At 36.3% G+C, this 20,075-nt stretch overlaps 1 protein-coding gene across 1 annotated transcript in view; it reads right to left on the bottom strand.

Moving 5' to 3' along the window:
- Nucleotides 1-20,075, bottom strand: part of GRIK2 (glutamate ionotropic receptor kainate type subunit 2) — a 454,779-nt gene that overhangs the window by 277,793 nt on the left and 156,911 nt on the right. The window contains exon 4 of the mRNA XM_009285010.2: nucleotides 2,963-3,144. Within this exon, the coding sequence (XP_009283285.1) occupies nucleotides 2,963-3,144 (182 nt within the window). The remainder of the gene's footprint in view (nucleotides 1-2,962; nucleotides 3,145-20,075) is intronic.

The raw sequence follows: 20,075 nt of genomic DNA, 5'->3' as shown, positions 1-20,075 counted from the left end.
CTGCTCAAAAGTTGCCTTAGACTAGTATGATTTATTCAATCATTTTAGTATCTACAGTGATTTTTACCTAATTTTAGCACTGTAAAAAAGCTACACAAGTAAGCAATATTTTCTTCCTTTCCAGGAATTGTCAACAGAATTCTTTGCCAAGTCGCTACCAGTTACACCTCCTTAAACATATTGAAGACAACAATTATACAATTGTGATAATACCAGAATTTGTACACAAAATAATTATCGGAGTTCTGAAGGCTGTGGGAGCCTTTGTAGTTGTGACATTGTCTGAAAAATGATGAAATCACTAGTCTATATGTTCTTTTCCACAGAAAAGTTAAAAGCTAAAATTAATTCAAAATACAGCTGCAGATCAGATTTTATAATATTTTAGACAAGACTTTGACAAAAACTGCAATAACTTTTCCAAAGGATGTCTATACCTGTGTATTTAGAATTCCACAATAATATTTAGAACTACAGTATAGTGTGCCAATAGCAATTTAAATTCTCTTAAACACAGGAAAATCATTGTCTCATGAGAAATATTACAACATCATTAGAAACTGTACAACTACAGACATTGTTAGCTTTTTTAAGAACTTCTGTTGTTGTTTTTAAATAAAGCCAAGGTATCTTCCTCTATACGTAACACATTTGCAGTCACCTATATCTTAATTGCTTATAATCAGGTTTTTCATACTCCACAGAATCTCTACACAAGAACAGGCTACGCATGTTCCTGATTCTCTTACGTGCTGGTGTTGTCTCTTTTCCAGGTCTTCTTTCTCTCACTTTCTTCACTTCTCAAAAGACCTCACTCCTTTTTCCTCTTCAAAACATTGTCATTTCTCTGCTCTCCTTATTCCTGTGCTTCCCTAACCTTTTAAATCATGTCTGCTTTCCCTGGTTGCCTGGTGATGTAGTTACCACTGAGATTTGCCTTAATTTAATTATGCTTGTCTGAATGATGGGATTTTTTTTTCCTTTTCGTGATGTATTTTTGGCCAGAAAACAGTAGTTGCCATTTCACTGGCCTCTCAAGGTACTTTTTTTTCTTTATTTCCAACTTGTTTTCTCTTCCACCAACTTCATTATTAATCTTTCCAATCATCCTCCCAAGAAGAAACCCCTTGTCATGTCTCCCTAAGTTCATCCCTCCATTACCAGAAAATATTAATTAATTAATAGTTCACAAATGGATATATAAAGATTTTTTTTATTATTTTTCAGCAAACACTTGTAAACACTATATTTGGAATGATATCACTAAATAATAAATACAGTCTTAACATCCTTTGTTTCAATTTTGACAGCAAGAGCTCACATTCAGCTGCAGAACTACCAATTTCAGATGTATTTAAAGCATTGCAATATTGGAGCTGAATGGAAAGCTAAAATCTACAGAAACTGTATAAAGATCTAAACACGCATGAAAGAATTGTTCCTGTACCTTCCTTCTATAATCTTTAGGATGAGCAGAGTAGTTTGATAAAACAGTTTACAATTTGATTTAAAGAGGTTGAACTCTTACTCTTGGGTCCTGGGATGTGATCAAAGATATAATGCTTTTAATTTTTTCCCATTTCCCTCTAGTCATATGTTTTACACAATGTTGTATACTGTGAAAGAAAAGTTTCCTTTCACCTAAAAACTACTAGGTACAGTATAAATAATGTACCTTGATGGAGTTGTTGTTAGTACCGCAGCTTTGTATTGCCATCAACACATTTTCCATCTGCATTTTTAAGTTGTTAAAATAATTAAATGTATATTTAATTATTTGGGCTAAACAATTAGACTAACTAGGCTGGCCTATGCTTAGCAAAGAGCAAAAACCACCAGCAGGTTTAAAATTACTCAGAATTAATAAAAGCCTTTTAATCAATGAACAATAAAGCAAAGAAATGATAGTATACATGTATGTTTACTAGCAATTTTAATTGTACCCACAATACCCCTAAGTACCTTTAATGAGAGACATATTTTCAAATCTTAAATACATTTTGCTTTCAATTTAAACCATACAGTCTGCTAGTAAACATAATATAAACATGATTTAAAGTCACTAAAAGCTGTGCATTAGAAATGTAGAATATTGTCTTGTTTTGGGTATTTTTCCTATCCTCCTTATTGCAAGTCATAGTTCAATTAAAAAACTATGGGGAAAATGGCCTCTGAGCATAAGGAATTCCCAGTCTTTGGAACTAGCTCATTAAACTAAAGGAGACACACAAAGGCATGTCTTTTATGCATACTTCAGGGTTACAGTAAGCTTTTTTATGAGCCGCATCCTTTGTGTACCACTATATTGCCACCTTCTCTTGGAAGACATCACTGGAATCTGCTTCTGCAATATAAAGCCAGTTAAGTATTTGGGTTCTGCTGTATCTCACCTACTCATCTCACTTGTACACAATAAAAGCAAACACTTTCAAAGCACCTACCCAAATGTATTCAGGTGTTTTGCAGTCCTATTAGCAGTGCGAGGAGAATATGGCTCTAAAAGATATCTGTTAGTTCTGTCCTCTCAGCAGAACACATTAATGTGGTCTGTTGGTAACATACTATTCAAATATCGCTATCTGATTAAGACTACACCATTTACAGGCTTTAATTTAAAAAAAAAAAAAATCTTTGTTACATAAAATAACACTAAGCAAGCATTTAAAACACTGGTTAAAGCATCAATTCTCCAAAGTACCAATTCTTCATAGTTGAAAGACTGATATGCCTTTTCCCCTGTACATGAACCGATTAATCTGTTTCTTTAAAAAAACATAATGAAAGCAGCTACCGTTAGAGTCACCAATAAAATTATCTCTGAAATCCTTGGCTGATTTTCAGTTAGGCCTCAGTAAAGCTGACATACAATTCCCCTGCTTGTTAAATGCCATTAAGTCTGGATATTACTTTTATTTACTAGGGATGAAAAAGATTAGGCCATCTAAAGCAAAATGAGAATTACCTGTTTCAAGATGCCTGCTGCCATTTCATGGCTGCAGTCAAAGATTACATGGAATTCTTTGCCTCTTTTCATCTCCTTTAGCAATGGCTTTGCATCTTTCGTGTCAGCTGGTAACTGACGGATTTTTAGTCTCAGGTTGTATCGTGATGGAGCCTTGATGAGCTCTTGTAATCGAATAAGGCCTTAAAGAAAACAGAGGAGTCAAAAGAAAAGAAAATTATCAAAACAAGAACCTGAGCTGCTAGCAGGACAACTCACTATAAACATTCAAAGTTTCCTGAATTTTCCTCCCTTCTCAGTATGTTGCAACTGATACACAAAAATTTTATTAAAAAAAGAAAAAGCAAAATAAAGTATCAGCATTCACAATACTGTCTTATAACAAGTCTTTCTTCTTCCTTAATATTAACAGACAGTAAGCAGCATCAGTTAGGATTACCTTAAGACAGACAAATCTTCCTTTAGCATTATCACGCAACTATGACATTCCTCTTCAAAGAATGTATATAATTATTCTAATTCAATTAAAGCAATATCCCAGACTAATAGTTTGTAATCAGACTAGCCAGTCTCCTAACTAATATATCAGGTCTACATACGAAGTTGTGAATCATTTCAGCACTGTAGAACACTCTCACATAATTCATGAGAGTTGGTTTGTTTTTTTTTCTTGATTATACAGGTAACAAACACATATATGCAGCAGCAAAGAGGCTGAATAAATGACTCATGCCATTGCATTCATCTTCAGTACTCCACAATTCCGTTTTGAATTACTTTACTTTTACTATGGAATTAGATGCAGTAACATTTTTCCAAAAATCTTATTGTTCACATCAGCATAACAGTGCGTGGTGTGTTTTACAGATCACTGATTGGTCTGTGACTAATATTAAATATTAGGGTGTTTAACTGTATTAAAATAACAGGGTAAAAACAGGTCTCCTAGAAAGTAGCAGTTTATTTCTGTGTTAGCAAAAAAAAGATGTATTCTGCCATGCTCACTTCCGTCTTGCATTGGAGCATGCTCCACTTAGTGGCAGTAACAAAGGTTACTGTTCATCATTATGTTTGCAGTGCACATATATAATACACCCAGCTGCCAAAAACTGGAAGCTCTGCTTAGGATTTCAGTTACAGCAGGATCCAGGTGTAAATGAAGTGAAGTGCTTCTAAAATCTGAAATAGCTCATTTCACTACATCAAAAATATTAACAGAGATGACTAATTATTATTTAGTTATCATCATGGGCAGCACTGTCTAGTATTAAAAAACACTGGTATTTTATTTTATCTCTAAATAGTCTTCCTGGTTACAACTGGATGTCAAAGCTGTCTTGATTTCAGGAAATGATGTTGTCATAATGTAACATGGAACCACACTACAGTGTCAGTAAGAAATTGTGATAACCTCTGACAGAGGATTTAATACAGCCTTTTTCCAACATACGTTGTTCTTCTAGTAACATAATGCTGAGAGATTTTAGTAACATAGTGTTGCCATAATTTTTTGCTATGAAGCTTTTAGATTGTAAAAAACACTTAGCTGTAATCATTTCCAGCAGAATCAGACCAGTGGAGGATATAACTGAAAGATAAAATCAGTCTCCTCTATTTCATCATTCCCCCTTTTTGACCCTGCAAAGGATCCACATTACTTTCTCAACAGTTTCTGCCAAAATTAGCTGGAACAGGAATTATAGCTTACTATATAAAACCTTCCTAAATTAAGACTGCAGGTGTGGAGATCTGGCAGAGGATCCCAGTAGACCCCTTAGGCCCTAAAGCAGAGTGGGAAGGACAACCTTGCTATTTAGTCAATTTAGGAATTTCTTCTTCACTCACAAGTCTGTGTCACAGGTACAATATCACTTATTTCATCACAATTTCTCAGTAATACCCCTATCACATACAACCATTCTCAACAATGTGTATATTGTTCAAACTGAGACAATTGTTACCTATAGCTAAATAATCTCTCAAATTTCCATCTTCTAAAAAGCTCGTCCTGCTTTGAAAAGGAAATAAAAGCCACTATTAAAGAATTACAGAAACACCACTATGTTTACTGGCAATCTTTAGTACAGATGCTGAGGGCAGAACAGATAGGGAAACTGAAGTACTTTCTCCTGACTAGACCTGGTCCCTGCTTGCTAAGACACAGAGAAGTGATAGCTAGGGTATATGTGACTTCTGAGTAAATGGCAGAAGTAAGTCTACATCGTTGTGAAAATATTACTTTTAGAAATGAATTCAAACTTTAAAAATTGCCATATTTACCTCAAATGCTATGATATTTACATAAAATGAATTAATGTATTTAATGGAAGTTTAAATTTATTTAATACTTGATTTCTAAATAATCTTGAAGAAAGATAGTTAAAAGCTCTGTAGAAGAGGTGTCTTTTCTAACTTAAAAGTTTATACAACTACTGCATATTAGTACCATTTTCAGATAATCTGGGACAATTACATGGAAGTAAAGCTTTGAAATTAATAACATAGCATACCCCATAGCTATTAACCACCTTATCAAAAATAACTGACAGTAACATGTCAACAAAAACACTTAGGATTGTCCCAAAGTCTTCCCCTTTTCCTTAAGACTAAGAAAAATAAAGCAACTAGAAAGTATGCCCTTGTGCTCAAAAAAAATTAGATGATTTCAGGTTGAGGGAAGCACCACATTTCAAAGCAGAGTCTTTCTCAAAGGTAAAGTCCTGCCAGTTGCTCACTTGCTCTGATATCCATGCACTTCCACTTAAGAACTACAAATCACAAGACTGGCAATATGGGACAGGTAGTATGACACACTGTGCCAGAAAAAAAGAAATCCTGGCTTTTGATGGTCACTAGTCAAATATGACTGAGAAGACAGACAGAAAGACAGCTTTCTAAATAGCCATGTTAGTTCTAATCAGATAGTGCTGCAAAATGTGTTGCCATGTAACAAGACAACAGTATCCAAAATTGATATATGAGCTGTCAGTATGTGAACTAGAGACATGTATCTATCTGAACTACTTACATCACTCTTAAAAGCAAGAAGACAGGGGGAAAAATGGCAGATTTGGGGCAGGGGGTGAGAATCTGAATGGACAGACATCTTCAGGACCTTGTACCCCTGAAGTATTCAGATACTAATGGGGACTTCTGGGATGAGCTGTATTTTAACCTCCAAGTAATATTTAGTGGAAAAAGTTCTATGTCACACTGAACATTTCATAAACCTTCAGTCATTCCTTGCAGCAGATCATCACAACTAGAAACCGCTGTGAGTACGGGAGATTAGACAACACGAAACTCTTAAACACAGCTTTGTGTCACAGATACATGGTAGGAAAGAGATTATAATCAGTTTCACAAAACAAATATCAATCTGCCAATGGGAGAGCATTAAGTAAACTACCAAAGATGAGAAGTCCACAATTCACTCAAAAAATCATATCCACGACATGTACAGAAAAATGGAAAGCTGTATAAAAAATAAACATTACTGCTGAAAATATGCTAAAAGAGATTGAAGATTATGAGATTCAAAACTGCACTGCTGTTTGAGTCTCAAATGGAGGCAATGATTACAAAATATGCATTTACTCAAAATGAGGAAAATCAGAACTGTCTCTCAACCACGCAGTTGTTTTTGGATAATAGCATGATGACTTCTCCCTCAGGATTTTTGTAATCTCAAATATATTTGGCGGTTTTGTTTTTCCAGAGGAATCAAATTTTATTTTATTTGGGAGGCAAGGAATGAATAAAGTATTATAGACTATTCTTAAGTGCACTGTTATCCAAATCTGCAGCTGGAGTTGCTCAGTAGGAGACAAATAGACACTTGTTAGTATGATGGTTATGACAGTCATCTGAGAAAGGAAACACCTGGGCTTTAGTCCCTGTTCTCATATTTCCATACTGAACCAATTTTCAAGAATAGCAAGAGACAAAAGTAGCTTTACTGTGCAAGTTTTGGAATCAGAACCACTCCAGAACAAAAGTTATTATGTTTGTGGAAGCGACTGTGAAATTAATTTGATTGTGTAAGACACAAAAGTGATTCATGAAGTTCAAGTTTTCTGTACAAGTACCGTACTCAGTATTTTTAATATATCAAGGGTTAAAAGGAAATCTGATTGTTCTTTCTTGACTGCAAACTGTTCTTTCAAAGCATTGTTTACTTAGAAGGGCAAAGTGCCTACTTCGTATGTTTTACTCATATTCTCAGGTGTTACACCAGTCACCTTTGTTACACCTTTGGAGACTTAGTTAAGATTGTCAAGGAATGTTAAGGTGGGATGGAAGGAAGGGAAAAAGGGAGGCTGCTTTTCTCTGTAGCAAGTCCATAAGTTCCAACATTTTGGTAAACAAATGTAGGACATTACAAATTGACAGGTCCCTTGATCTATTCCCATTTCTTGCACCAATGCAATACAGTTTTGGTCTTTTACTGTAGGTCCAAGGTTTGTTACAGAATGGCGAGAAGGGTTTTGTGGCCTATAGGAGCTTGTGAAGTAGATGTCTTACAATACTGTTATGAATTAAACATCTACTGTATGGCTGACAAAAACTGCAGGGGGTGAGAGCCAACAATTCAAAAACTTTCTTCAAGCTTTGTTCTGTTTCAGAGCATTACCCAAGAAGGTGAGCAAAGTGAGCATCAATCACTTCATGCTCTCCTCAAGAGCCTAACTGGGCTGTTCAAGAATTAAAAAAAGAAAGTCCTCCTCTTCATAAATCTTGTCATGATTAGGCTACCCCAGAAGAAGAAAAAATCCCACCAAAATTTGAAATAGAAGATTTACAGATGCAGGAACTAATATCAGAACAATTAAAAACTGTCAAGGAGAATACTATGATAAGTATAGTGTCTGCTTGCTAGATTACCTATGTATCTGAGAGAGAAGCAATGAGCAATAAAGAAAGTACCACACTGTGAAGGCAGTACAAAAGCTGTAGAAGCTACCAGAGGAACCTCAGCATGAGAATGAGGGGTAGAAAACCTGTGAATGCACACCTCTGTAGTGCACTGACTGGACCTCAGCGCTGGGGCAGTACAGGTGTGCATGCAAGCAAATGAAGTATTTATGCCTTCAATAACTGTCAGGACATGTAAACAGTAACCAGTGAGCTTCCTCAAAACTTATTTTAAAGCTAAAGCAAATCTGAGACATAAACAAATTCCAGGTATTTCAAAGCAAAGGTTTTTCTCCTGTCCTCATCAATGTGAAATGAAAAAAGCAACCTTAAGCTTTTAATGTGTAGTATTGTTGCTCATAGCTTCTATGTATATCAGAATATTTAATTTTAGTAATAGTTACAGTTAACACATACTTCCAGTTTTAGGATTTTAACGTAAGTTTTTCATTGTGTTTCCAGCCACCAGCATTTATTAAGTTCAGATGAATTACGCAGGGCACAAAACATGTTCTAGTCTACTAAATTACTCACTTCAGTAGTCCCCCAGGCCATCCGCTACAAAGAATATTTGTTCATCCTCATCCATACTTAAAAAATAAATCCTTGCTGGCACAAATTCAACAGTTTCCAGCTTGCTAGGCTCTCACGGGAACAATTTTGGAAAACAAAACTCCCTCACTCGCAAGGGCTGCTGCCTCCCACGCAGAGGCCCCTGGACACGCCGCTCTGCAGAGAGCTCACGGTGTGGGGAGCTACCATGAAGCTGTGTCACGGGTGGCAAGTACTGCTACCCCAGTCACCCTACAGCTCCTCGCTGCAGAGAAACACCTCATGGAACAAAAAAATCTGATAGTGCTGAGCGTACCTCTCTCTGGTACTTTTATTTCTATGTCAGAGCGCCAATGGGTAAAGTGCTGAGAAGCAGCATTTCCTCATTCAGGCATTAGTGGGAACTGAGACTGAGTAAAGGCTTTCCAGGCCTGGATCACACTTCAAAAGCAGGCTTTTGCAAATATAAATCAAAGGCTTAAAGTTTCCTTCCACATCGTACCTAGCATTTGTGATGCAGTATTTGTGTTATATAAAGTGTGTGAAGCGCAGTCTAGTTTCCCTAGAAAACAAAAACCACCAAATTAATTCCCTGAGCAAAAATGGCATAATTAATCTGAAAACAAACAAACAAAAACCACACCAAAAAAAAAAACCAAAAACCAGCATTCTCTTTACCTTTTCCTCTCCATTATGCCTGGATGAAGGCACTGGAGTTGAAATACGTTGGAGATTATCGCCTGTGCAAGGCACAAGGTACAAGGGGGGGGGGGGGCCGTCCCTCCCCGGCCCCCGCCCCCAGCCAGTTCCAGCCGGCGCTGATCCAACCTAAACAGCAGTGAAAAAATCCCACCGGGCGCCAAAGGGAGGCAGCCCTGCTCGAAAGTATTGAAGAAAGACACCGCCCGCCACTCAGGGCGGGCGACACCCTCTTCGAGGGAGGGAGCCCCTTGCCACAGCACAGCCCGGCTGAGGGGGAGGCAGGCTGCGGCCGTGGGCGCCTCACGCCGGGGCAGGGACACCCTGAGGGGCTGCAGCCCTGAACGACAGGTAAAGCCGTTACACACAAAGCAGCAGAAGCCGTTACACAAAATGGCCTGAACCTGCTGCTCCCCCAGTCAGCTGCCAGGGTAAACGTTGCTGGACTGCGTGTGGTGAAAATACACACAGCGGTTTTTTTCTTCCTAGGAAGGGGAAAGGTATGTATTTATGTACTTGCATCCTTTTTCTCACTTACAAAATGAGTGATCGGAAGCTTGTGTTTAAAAGTAATTAGGTAAAAACCCCTGACTCTGGGTTCTTTTGTCTGCAGTGTTTTCCAACCATTTTGAGCAGTTTAATTTTCCCCCCGCTTCTTTTATAGGTTAAATATTGAGCAGTGGGTCATTATTTGTAACCAAAGGAAAAAATTAAGCACTGAAAAGATATAACCTAAAAGAACAAGCTCCTACACGTAAATTGCAGCACCTGGATCCAGCTGTGGACAGCAACTGCTTCCCAACTCCTGGTTATCACCGATCTTCTCTTCCCCACCACACCCTAACATCCTGGTTTCCACAGGAAGAGTAGGTGCAATGGCCAAGAAGAGGTCCAGGGGATCAAAACATCGCACACTTGAGAAGTAACCAGGCAATCCACCTATGATATAAATAAATTCTGCCACTATCCTTATAGTAACAATCTGTGTTTGGAGTTCAATTTTTCACAGTTACAAGACATCATACGTTTAAGGCTTTTTGCAGTAAAACTAGTGCCTTCCAGTAACCAAAAATGAGCTCTACCTTGTTTAGTCTCTTTAACATATAGTCCTGAATACATCAGGTGAAGTCAGACAAATTCATTGTTTGCTTTCATTTTTAGATGTTGCCAAAATTTGTTCTGTCTGTATTTTCACTTTTTCCTAATACTGTTATGGCCCATTTGGATGAGTGAGATTCCAGAGATGCAAGACTGCGTCTTCCTACTGTGTCCAGTTTGCCTGTGGGACTCCATTTCTACCCTCTGTGCATATGGCTAAGGGCCAAGGTAGTTTTAGGTCAAACAAGCATGGAGTATTTATACATTAACTCTAAGTTTCTGAGCTACTGTTAATCCCAAAGTAACTTTACTGTTGTTGTTGTCTGACATAAGAGGAAATAGTCAAGCTGGTTATTCAGAATCAGTAATGAGCTGTCACGCACTGAAAAATAAAGTCTCTGGATCAGCAAGGGATAGTTTCAAAAGGGCACGTATGTAGCTCATGTGTAGCTAATCAGAAAAAGAGGTACCAGAGCCTCCCATGAAGGGAGGAACATAATGTGAGAACTACAAGGACAATGAAGCTAAGGACAAAATGAGTCCTTTCTTCACCATGATTTTGAGGAGATATTTGTCAATACAAAAGCACAGATTTGAGCCTAGAATATTTTTAAAACAACAGATTTACAATATAAAATGAAGTACAGCCCTCAGATGAAATGCTGACCTCTTATTTTATTAGCATTACAGGATCCCAGTGTAATGAAGAAAAAAAAACCCAACCATTTGTGTGGACAAGCTCCTAAAAAAAAAAAAACTATTTTACAACAGTATAGAAATAATAGCTGCATTTTGGGAATGTACTTCCTGCAGTTTCTTTCACCAGGGACACCTTTTTCCTGTCCCTTTAAACTCTCAATTCCTTCTTTTAGCAGCCACTGTGATAGAGTCTTACCTCTGAATGGCTGGGAAGAATGCGGTGTGAGTAACTCTTTTCAGAAGCTGCCATCAATTCATCTTTAAGGAGAATCCTGAAGGAGCAGTTTGTGAGCTCTCCAGCTGGCATCTTCCTCCAAAGAGATCAATCACATTACCTCCTCGACATGTTCAACTTCAACCAGTCCAGGAAGCAAGAGCCCCAAGTTTGTTTTAAAACCTGTGTCTCCAGCTCAGCAGTCTTGTGAGCCATTGCTATGCCACCTGGCCTGCTCATCAAACTATTTATCATTTCCGTTAATGCCGCCTTTGTGCTGCACAGGAAGAATGCAAGCAAATGCACTTTGCAATAGGCTGAACACATGAACCTTTTTCTGTACAAAAGAACACTAATGCTCTTTTAAAGGCTACTCCTATCTTCAGAATCTCAAAAACTTCAAAAATAATAATATATTGCTTTGTAGAGCTACCAGAATAGTTTCCCTATTTTCAGCAAGTTGTTTCCTCTCACACCTCTCTGCACTCTTCTCCTTCCCTGGCAGCCCCCTGCCCAGTTTTTCTGGTTATGTCTCAGAAAAATATCATTGTGTATTGGGCTTTGAAAGGAGTATGGGTAGAAGGGAGGAGAATGCCAGTTTATTGGGCATTGATAGAATGCTTCACATCAACCGGAACAGTTTATTGCTATAAAATGATTCACAGATATTGGACATCCTGAACAGATTACCCATGAACTCTCAAGATTAGTTTTATCATCCTTGTCCTCTACTTAAAAAACATTTTTAAGAAAAGGAATAAAATAAAAAAAAAAAAAAAAAGAAATTGCACTTGCTAGCAGGGCTACTTGAACAGTGGGCTGTTCTGTGTTCTTGGGTATAACAGCAAAATACAGAAACACCATTAAGAAAAATACAGAGAAAATAGAGATGAAGGGAAAAGACAGCTTGGTGGACCTTTCTCATTTATTCATACTTAGCCTTTTTACTACATTAAGATCAATTCGCCCAATTCCGGCAGTGTAAAGCACCCTTAAAATTGTCGTCAGTTATATTTAAACCCATTTAAATACAGTACCAATGGTGTGAAGTGTCTTTAATGGAGGAAGAGTTTTAAGATACGTAATCCAGAAAAATTTATCTTGTTACTGTAAACATAATTAATACAGCTCCTTATTACCAGCTTTAAAGTCCAACATTTTAGCAGTTTTTTTCAGTCTTGCAGTTGAAGCATTGGAGAGTAATCAGAACACTATGTGTGTATGCGTGTATATGTATATATTACAGATATTACTGCATTAGAGCTTTATGCCACTTGAAATCTGCAATATTAAAAATGCACTACAATTAGTGGAACTGACATGAAGAAGAGTTCAAAGATATCTATTTTTAAGTTGACTTAAATTATTTTTCTATTGTTAATCTTGATTCCTACCAGGAATATGATAGCACTGTCTCAGTAGAAAGAAAGAAAAGTGTCTGGTAACTGACTTCAGCAGTAGTTTTGCCAAAGCAAATTCTATTTAACAAGCCCTTTGTCAAGAAATATAGCTGCTCTGTTTATAATAACTTCAGCTGAAAATTTTAAAATTAGATTCATTAGGGCAAGCCAAGATACACTAATCACCCATGATAATAATAGTATTTGCCAGGATGAACTCTGGAGGTCTATTTGGATGACAAAATTTCCTTCTGGAGGAAAAAGTGTAGATGTATAGAGGCTCTATAATGTCAAGTTATCTGTAACTATGTACTTATCTCCTTATCAAAGCACACAGTAGTGACCTACTGCCCCCAACTCTTCTTCAGAGATACAGAAGAACTCCTGTTTATAAATCGGAACACTCTTAGACTACGTTGACGTGTTCTATCATATCTTGATTAATTCATTCCAAGATTCACTCTCCCCATATGTGGCCTTTCAGCTATACAAACACACTTAAAGAAGGTACAGTTCTTCAAAACCAGCAGTTTATGTTGTTAGAAAAAATGATTTGATGAGCAAGTTGGTTTTGGGATTTTTTTTGGGGGGGAAAGGGTTCTTGTTTTGAGGAAATATATTTCTTTTGACAATATCACTAAAAGAAGTTTTAGTCACACTGAAAAGCCAGTTCTGGGTCACCAAGTATGAGAGGACAAATAGAAGTTACATTATTTCCAACTGAATATATTTTTCAAAAACTCTCTCTTGGATGGTGGCCATGTCAGTAATCAGAGAAAACTTTTCAGTTTAGGTAGTTAGTTCTCTCCTGGCATTTCCTTTCCCAAATCAGTATCTTCCATAGTGCTTACTGTCTGGATGGGACTGAGACTAAATCTTCTGCTCCAGATACAAAACTTCAACATAGAATAATGGTACTGATGCCAGCAATCCATCTACTGACTTAATTGTCTGCTGAAACAAGATTTCTAGGGCTAAGAACTATGCCTCTTGCTAAACTACTCCATAATTTTGGTTATGATGCAGTCTCCCAACATTCAGCTTGCCCTCATGCTGACATATTGAAGTGTGTCCTATTCTGTGTCACACACAGCTGGACATTTATCAAGACAATCAGATAGTTTTCATGAGCTCCAAAGCTCAATATTTAGAAGCATACAACAGAAATATTTTAGATGTTTATTTTCATTTTAAAGGCTCTACAGTTTCCTTTATTAAAAATAAACTAATTCAAAGATGAATTGTGCATGGGAAGGGGGGACATATTTGAATGTCTTTGGTTCCAAAATTTGACCTGAGCTTTAAAGGTTCAGTGTTGGAGAGCTAATACCTGATTTGCCTTCACATCCACATTTTTGGATTCAACTGCATGCTCAGGTATGGTAATTAGTGCCTTCTGGGCACATTTGGAGAGAAAGTCCAGTCCCCAAACTTCAGGTGATCCTTACTTTGTATGTGGAAGGATGGACCTGACTCGAGACCTTTAACCTTTATCTCCAGCACTTTTACCCATTTTTGGTCAATGTCAGCTCAACAAACAGAGGCTACTTTGCTGGAGAACCTAGGATCAACTGTGATCATACAAATGGTATGAGTATGTGTCAACAGGCTGAGGGGACTTCTTTCACTCCTTGACCTGCACTTCCACAAAATGATGCTGATATAACCAATGGTGTACTTCAGGAGGACTTGGAGCACAGTGATACTAATGTCTGAGAAAAATGTTCCTTTCTAAAACAAAAAATAGGCAGAACTGTGTTTTTAACTAGACGTGTGTGCATGTATGTATATGTATTTGAAATACAAACCTCATTATTATGAAAGATCTAAAAGTGTCTAGACTAAAGACAGAAAAAAACTTTATTTTAGACTAAAAAAAATTTTTGTTTTGAAACAATTACTTAGTACAGGAAAGCAGAAGTGTTTAAAATTATATTCATAATTAATATTGAAGTTGAGATTATGAAAATGCCACGTATAGGAGAGACTAGCCTTAGGGTTAAAAATCACTGAACAAGAAAACAGGGATCCAGGTTTAACTCCACAGTCAGATTTCCATTCTAATACTGTGCATATCACTTAATTTTTCTGTGTCTTGGGTCTTAGCATCTGAATGTTAAATGCATTTTACTGCTGTTTCAGCATAACCAGCTGTAATTGAAGTGCAAGGCAATAATCAGCTTTATTGTTTTCCTTAAATATGCTAAGTGAGCACGTCAGAGCATGGGTGTGAACATCTTTTATAGCTAGTTTCAAATAGCCAATCCCAAATCAGCCTATTTCCAGTAACAATTCTTTTCTAATAATGGCTTTTCAGCACTGCAGTGAAAAAAGCCCTCTGCCCCATCCCACACAGTTCCACAAGAGGGAATCAATGTGCTGCTTAAGTTCAGAAAAGGCCTTCAGTTCATGGAAAGGTTTTGATCTTGAAGACCACCATAACAAGATGAAGAAGATAAGTTTTTTCATACCACCTGAGTACTTATCAGCTGCAGCATACAACAGCTAGGAAAAAAAAAAAGAGAACTGTCCATTCCCTCCCTCACCTCTGCACCTTATGTGTTAAAATATAAGAAAAAAATAATTTAATATAATTGAAGAAAATGTTGAAAATTAAGAAAACATTAAGCCTTTTATATTAGATTTGCCATGTTTTTCTAGTCTCCAGCACCATGTGACATTCCTTTACATATGTGGCTCTATTATGATATGCCTGATTTGAAATACTGTTATTATTCAGTTTTCTGAACATGTTTTTTGAACATTGTCAGAAAGCTTTCTCTTTAATTCAGTGTGATGATGGTGACAGCAATGACAATTAACAGTCCTGGGCATTTCAAAAGAAGTCTTGTGATACTGTGAAGTATGATCTCTCAGATGGCTGACATCTATGAGCAGTGCAGTTTAATGAGGGTGAAGAGGAAAAAAGAGATCTACTACAGTCGAAGGACAAAACAGCTTTTGTCAAAGCTGTCAGAATCAATGACAAAAGAAGCAGTAGAACAAGTTAGCAATTTCTAGCCATACCATAGAAGTATCACTATTGTATCAAGCTATACAAAACTAAATAAAAAATAATATCTACTAGAAATCAAAATGGACTTGGTTGGAAAAGAATCATAAATGAACATTCTAAACTGGAATTTACACTAGGTAAGCACATTTATTCTTGGAAACAAAAGCAGTTATGTTTTTGCTAAAAAATTGGTAAGAGTGCAAGAGAAGAAAAATCTGGAATTGAAGCTAAAATGTTTTAAGACGGGAATATTTGAGCTGAGACTGATGTAGAGCAATTCACAAAGGGGTTGACTTCTCAAGTGCATTTCCAACCAGAGGACAAAATATGTAATACTGAAGTAGGAGTAAAAGCGTAATTAAGTTTGGATAAATCTGAGTTTAAATTTATGCCCCATGCAAAATGTGATACTGATTATGTCTCCATTTTCCTGTTTTCATTTTTCATTTAAATAGTTTTCCCATCACATTTTTCTGTATTTGAAAATAGTGAATAAAATTTTCCAGTCTTCATGAAAAAAAGAATTATTTTGATCATAAGTTCCCTAGCCAGTTTTCTGTAAGATTTAAATTCTTAAGTTTATTCAAACCCACAAAAGCAAAACAATTTAAAGTACCATTTGGAATATGTTCATTGTTAATGCAATAATTTCTGGAAATATTACCTCCACTTCTGTTCCTTAGGCTTAGAGAAAAATACTATGAAGTACCTTATGGGTTTATTTTATTTTTATTTGGGGGGCTGTGGTGCATGTTTTCCTGAAAGATGGGCTGGACTCATGCATTCTGTATAGCTTGATGACATTTATTTTTCTTTTCAAAAAATTAATTAAAATCTCTATAGAATTATTCTCAAAGAACAACTACAGGTCCATTTACCAACAATAATAACAGAATTTAACTTCTTTCTCTTCAGACAGCTAGCTAAAGTAATTCTTAACTTCCAAACTGCAAAAAGACCAAAAAGGTTTGAAAACGAAATTTTAACTTCACATCTTCCTTACCACTGGTATTTTCATATAGCACCTGAAAAATATTTCTGAACTTTACTGAACCAATGGTACAATACCTTTCTTAGAAAAGGAGTACACCAAACTAAATAACCAGCTACATCTAAATACCACAATTAGGTTTAGCACATAACTACTAATTGTATTTTCACTTGAAATTGCTGTGCACAGCACTTGAAACTCTCTGTACCTAAAAGATACTATGCAATTTGTAATCAGTCAGGAAGATATTTCGTCATTCTCCAAAAATAGATCAAAATTATTAGTGCTATTAATTATTACAATTCTACCAAATCTGAGTTTTAATAAACTCAGGAAGGCTTAAAATCTATTGTCTTTAATAAGAAGACTCAATAAAAGTGTAGATGTTTTTACACATACTGCAACCTCTGTCTGACTTGGTGACTGAACAGATGTGGAACAGAACTGCATGCCACTCCAGCTGATATGCATGGGAACCTCAAGTCTGCTTTGTTCTCCATGGCAAATATAACCCTCCTTTAGATATTCATTCCATTCATTCCATTAAATAACACAGAATAACTGATTATTAAAAGATAATGCACAAATTTGAAATGCACAAAAATATTGTCAGGATGCTGTGCTAAGCTATCCCATCCCACTCTGTATCTTTGATAAGGTTTATATACAAGTTCATTTATTTGCAGAGAGGATACCCACCCAGCCCTTCAAGAACAACCAGTACTGTGAATTCTGCATCTGCTTCATAGAACCAGAATAAATGCTAGTTAAAATTACACAAGTCAAAACAGTATAAATATACAAAAATACACACAGGTATAGTTTTCATCTAACTGACATCTAATACAAATCCAATCTGAGGAATCACTATCAATGGAGTAACTTAATTGTAGTTTATAATTTAGTATTTCTGCACATTCGATAGAGACATTAGTCAGCATCAGTGGTAGGGAATAGTCCTGACAGTGACCTTAAGGTCACCGTTACCTGTCTTTTCTGTTTTGTCTAACAAAAGCAAAAGCAGAGTAAAAAAAATTTCTATAAAAAAAAAAAAAAAAAAAAAAAAACCACAACCAAACCACAACCCAGGAAAAAAAATTAAAAAAATAAACCAAAAACATCAAACCTCATGAGATGGAGTTTCCACAGCCTTTCAAGGATACCTGTTATTTCATTCTAACCTAAATGATCTTAGCTAAATCCTTTCTGCTACAATTTTAAACATGTCTCTAACTATGCCATTTAACATAGAGGATAGTTTATTTGTTTCCTTTTGCAAGACCTTTTTGTCCACTTCCCCTAGACTAAACCAACACTCTTCTAGTCTCTCCTCCCAGGTCATATTTTCCTAAGCCTCTGATCTGAAGAACCCTCATCTTTCTTGAGATCTGCTGCAAAGAGCAATGTAATATAGTGTGATGCCTTTCTTATGCAGATTAAATTGGAATTACCTGGGAATTTCTTACACATTAAATTCCAGGTCATACATCTGAGTACAATGTTACGCTTGCTTTCTCGTAATGCCATTGTTGGCTTATCCACAATGACCACATCTTACATTCGGTAGATAACTATTAAAATACTTTAACACAAATCATATTTTCTATAGTATTGTCACTTCTGAGCTTATCGCCTGCATATGTAATTTGTATACTCTTCATACCAGAAAATGAACCTTGTAAGTATATCTTTTCAGTTTTGCAGTAAGCTGTAACCAATCTATTTATGCCTTATTGCTCTTTTTTACATCCATTGACAACAGTTGCATAAGGAACCTATTTCTCTAATTTGCATATAAGAATGTCACCTTGAACAGTATGACTTTCTTAACTCAATATTTATCACATCTACTGCATTTTCCTTACCCACAAGGCACACTGACCTGTCGAAGAAGGAAGTTTTACATTATTTGCTCTTAATAAAGCAAACTTGACAATTTAGATGTTAAGTGAATGTAAGGAACCAGGATAAATGTACTTCAAAATTTGGACAAATATCTAAGTTGGGAGAAATCTGAGCTTGTCTACCTTTTCCAGACTTCTAGAACTTCGCCTATCATCCATGAGTTCTCAAAAGGTAATTATTAACAGACCTAAGATTACTTCATTTTAAAGTTTTTCAAAAATCTCTTACTCAAGTGATTTGAAAACTTAAGTCCCTTGACAACTGTTGTGTTTTATTCAATTTCATTATTTAAGAAATCATCAACAGATCTGAATCTTCTTTGGTTTAGACTCCAATTCATTCTGTTGGCAGAAATTCCAGTTTTAATGACATTCACTTTCTTGAATTCTATTCAGTATATTTTGCTGGTTTGCACTTCCCTAATAATAAACCATTATTTTCCATTCGCGAGCATTGATTCACTATCAGAAATATCACAAGAACAGCTCATACGTAGGCATTCAGTGTTTTCAGTATTAAAAAAGTCAACATACATGATAACGTCTTTCTAAGAATGTTGTAACAACTGTCCTTCTATACTCCTTTTCCCAGTAAACACCTAGTTTGAGATATGTGTTGATATTAAAACCTTACCTTTGGTTAGTTTTTAGATGATTCTAAAAAGGATGGGAAGAAAAAGCCTTGTCCACTTAGTTTTCATGGTTTAGTGGTTTGGGTTGGTTCTTGATCTACAGCAATGCAAATTACAATAACAATACTCCTTCGTGCTTTTTATAATTACACTGTTGCTCCCAGCAGATGTCTCCTACTGTATTGTGGACCGAACACCCCAGATTATCTTTAAGAAATTTCTCTCTATTTCTGCCCATCTATTCTTGAACAAACTTTACCCTGCTATATCAAAATTTCAAACCTGAAATATATTCTACTGCATGCCAGCCATGTCAGTTTGTATCTTTCTGTTATAGATCACCAAGATTGAAGTCTTGTCTTCTAAACACAGGTGAATTGCACTGTTATTGTATCAGTTGTCAAACGTTCAAATACAGCATTCTCAACTCATTGCATTCCTTCTCTCTCATTCTGCTAAGAATAGACCTTAGTTATACAGATGTGTTTATAAAGGAGAGCAGCTTTTCACATAAATTGTGACATTGCTTAATTCATTTGCAGAAAAACAGAGACGAGCAGGCCTTTTCAGGCCATCTCATTTTCTATCCTCCTTCTCAGTTGCCTGTTCTCTAAAGTTTCTTGAACACCTTTTCTCATCTTTATAGTGCACTATGTATATTCTCCTTAAGGAGAAATTTTCTCCCCAGCCAAGATTTACTTTGAATCACTTACAAGCTTTTTTTCGTTAATCCTTTAGCAATGTTGCCCACCTGCCATCACCCCACATCCATTTTACCCCCCAAGATATTTAATTCCCCTTAGTGTAAAGTTATATTAACTGCAAAGGTGAGTATCCTTTTTTATTAGTAGTACGGGGAAAAAAGAAGGCAAACCCCCCACACACACACAACAAACCACAAGATGTAAGATATCTGGAAATAAGATATGTGAAATATAGAAAGAATAGTTCCGGTTGGAAGGGACCTACAACGATCATCTCGTCCAACTGCCTT

This window comes from Aptenodytes forsteri, unplaced genomic scaffold (assembly GCF_000699145.1).
Source record: "Aptenodytes forsteri isolate BGI_AS27 unplaced genomic scaffold, ASM69914v1 Scaffold171, whole genome shotgun sequence".
NCBI classification, from domain to species: Eukaryota; Metazoa; Chordata; class Aves; order Sphenisciformes; family Spheniscidae; genus Aptenodytes; species Aptenodytes forsteri.
This window is presented reverse-complemented; position numbering and strand designations above follow the sequence as displayed.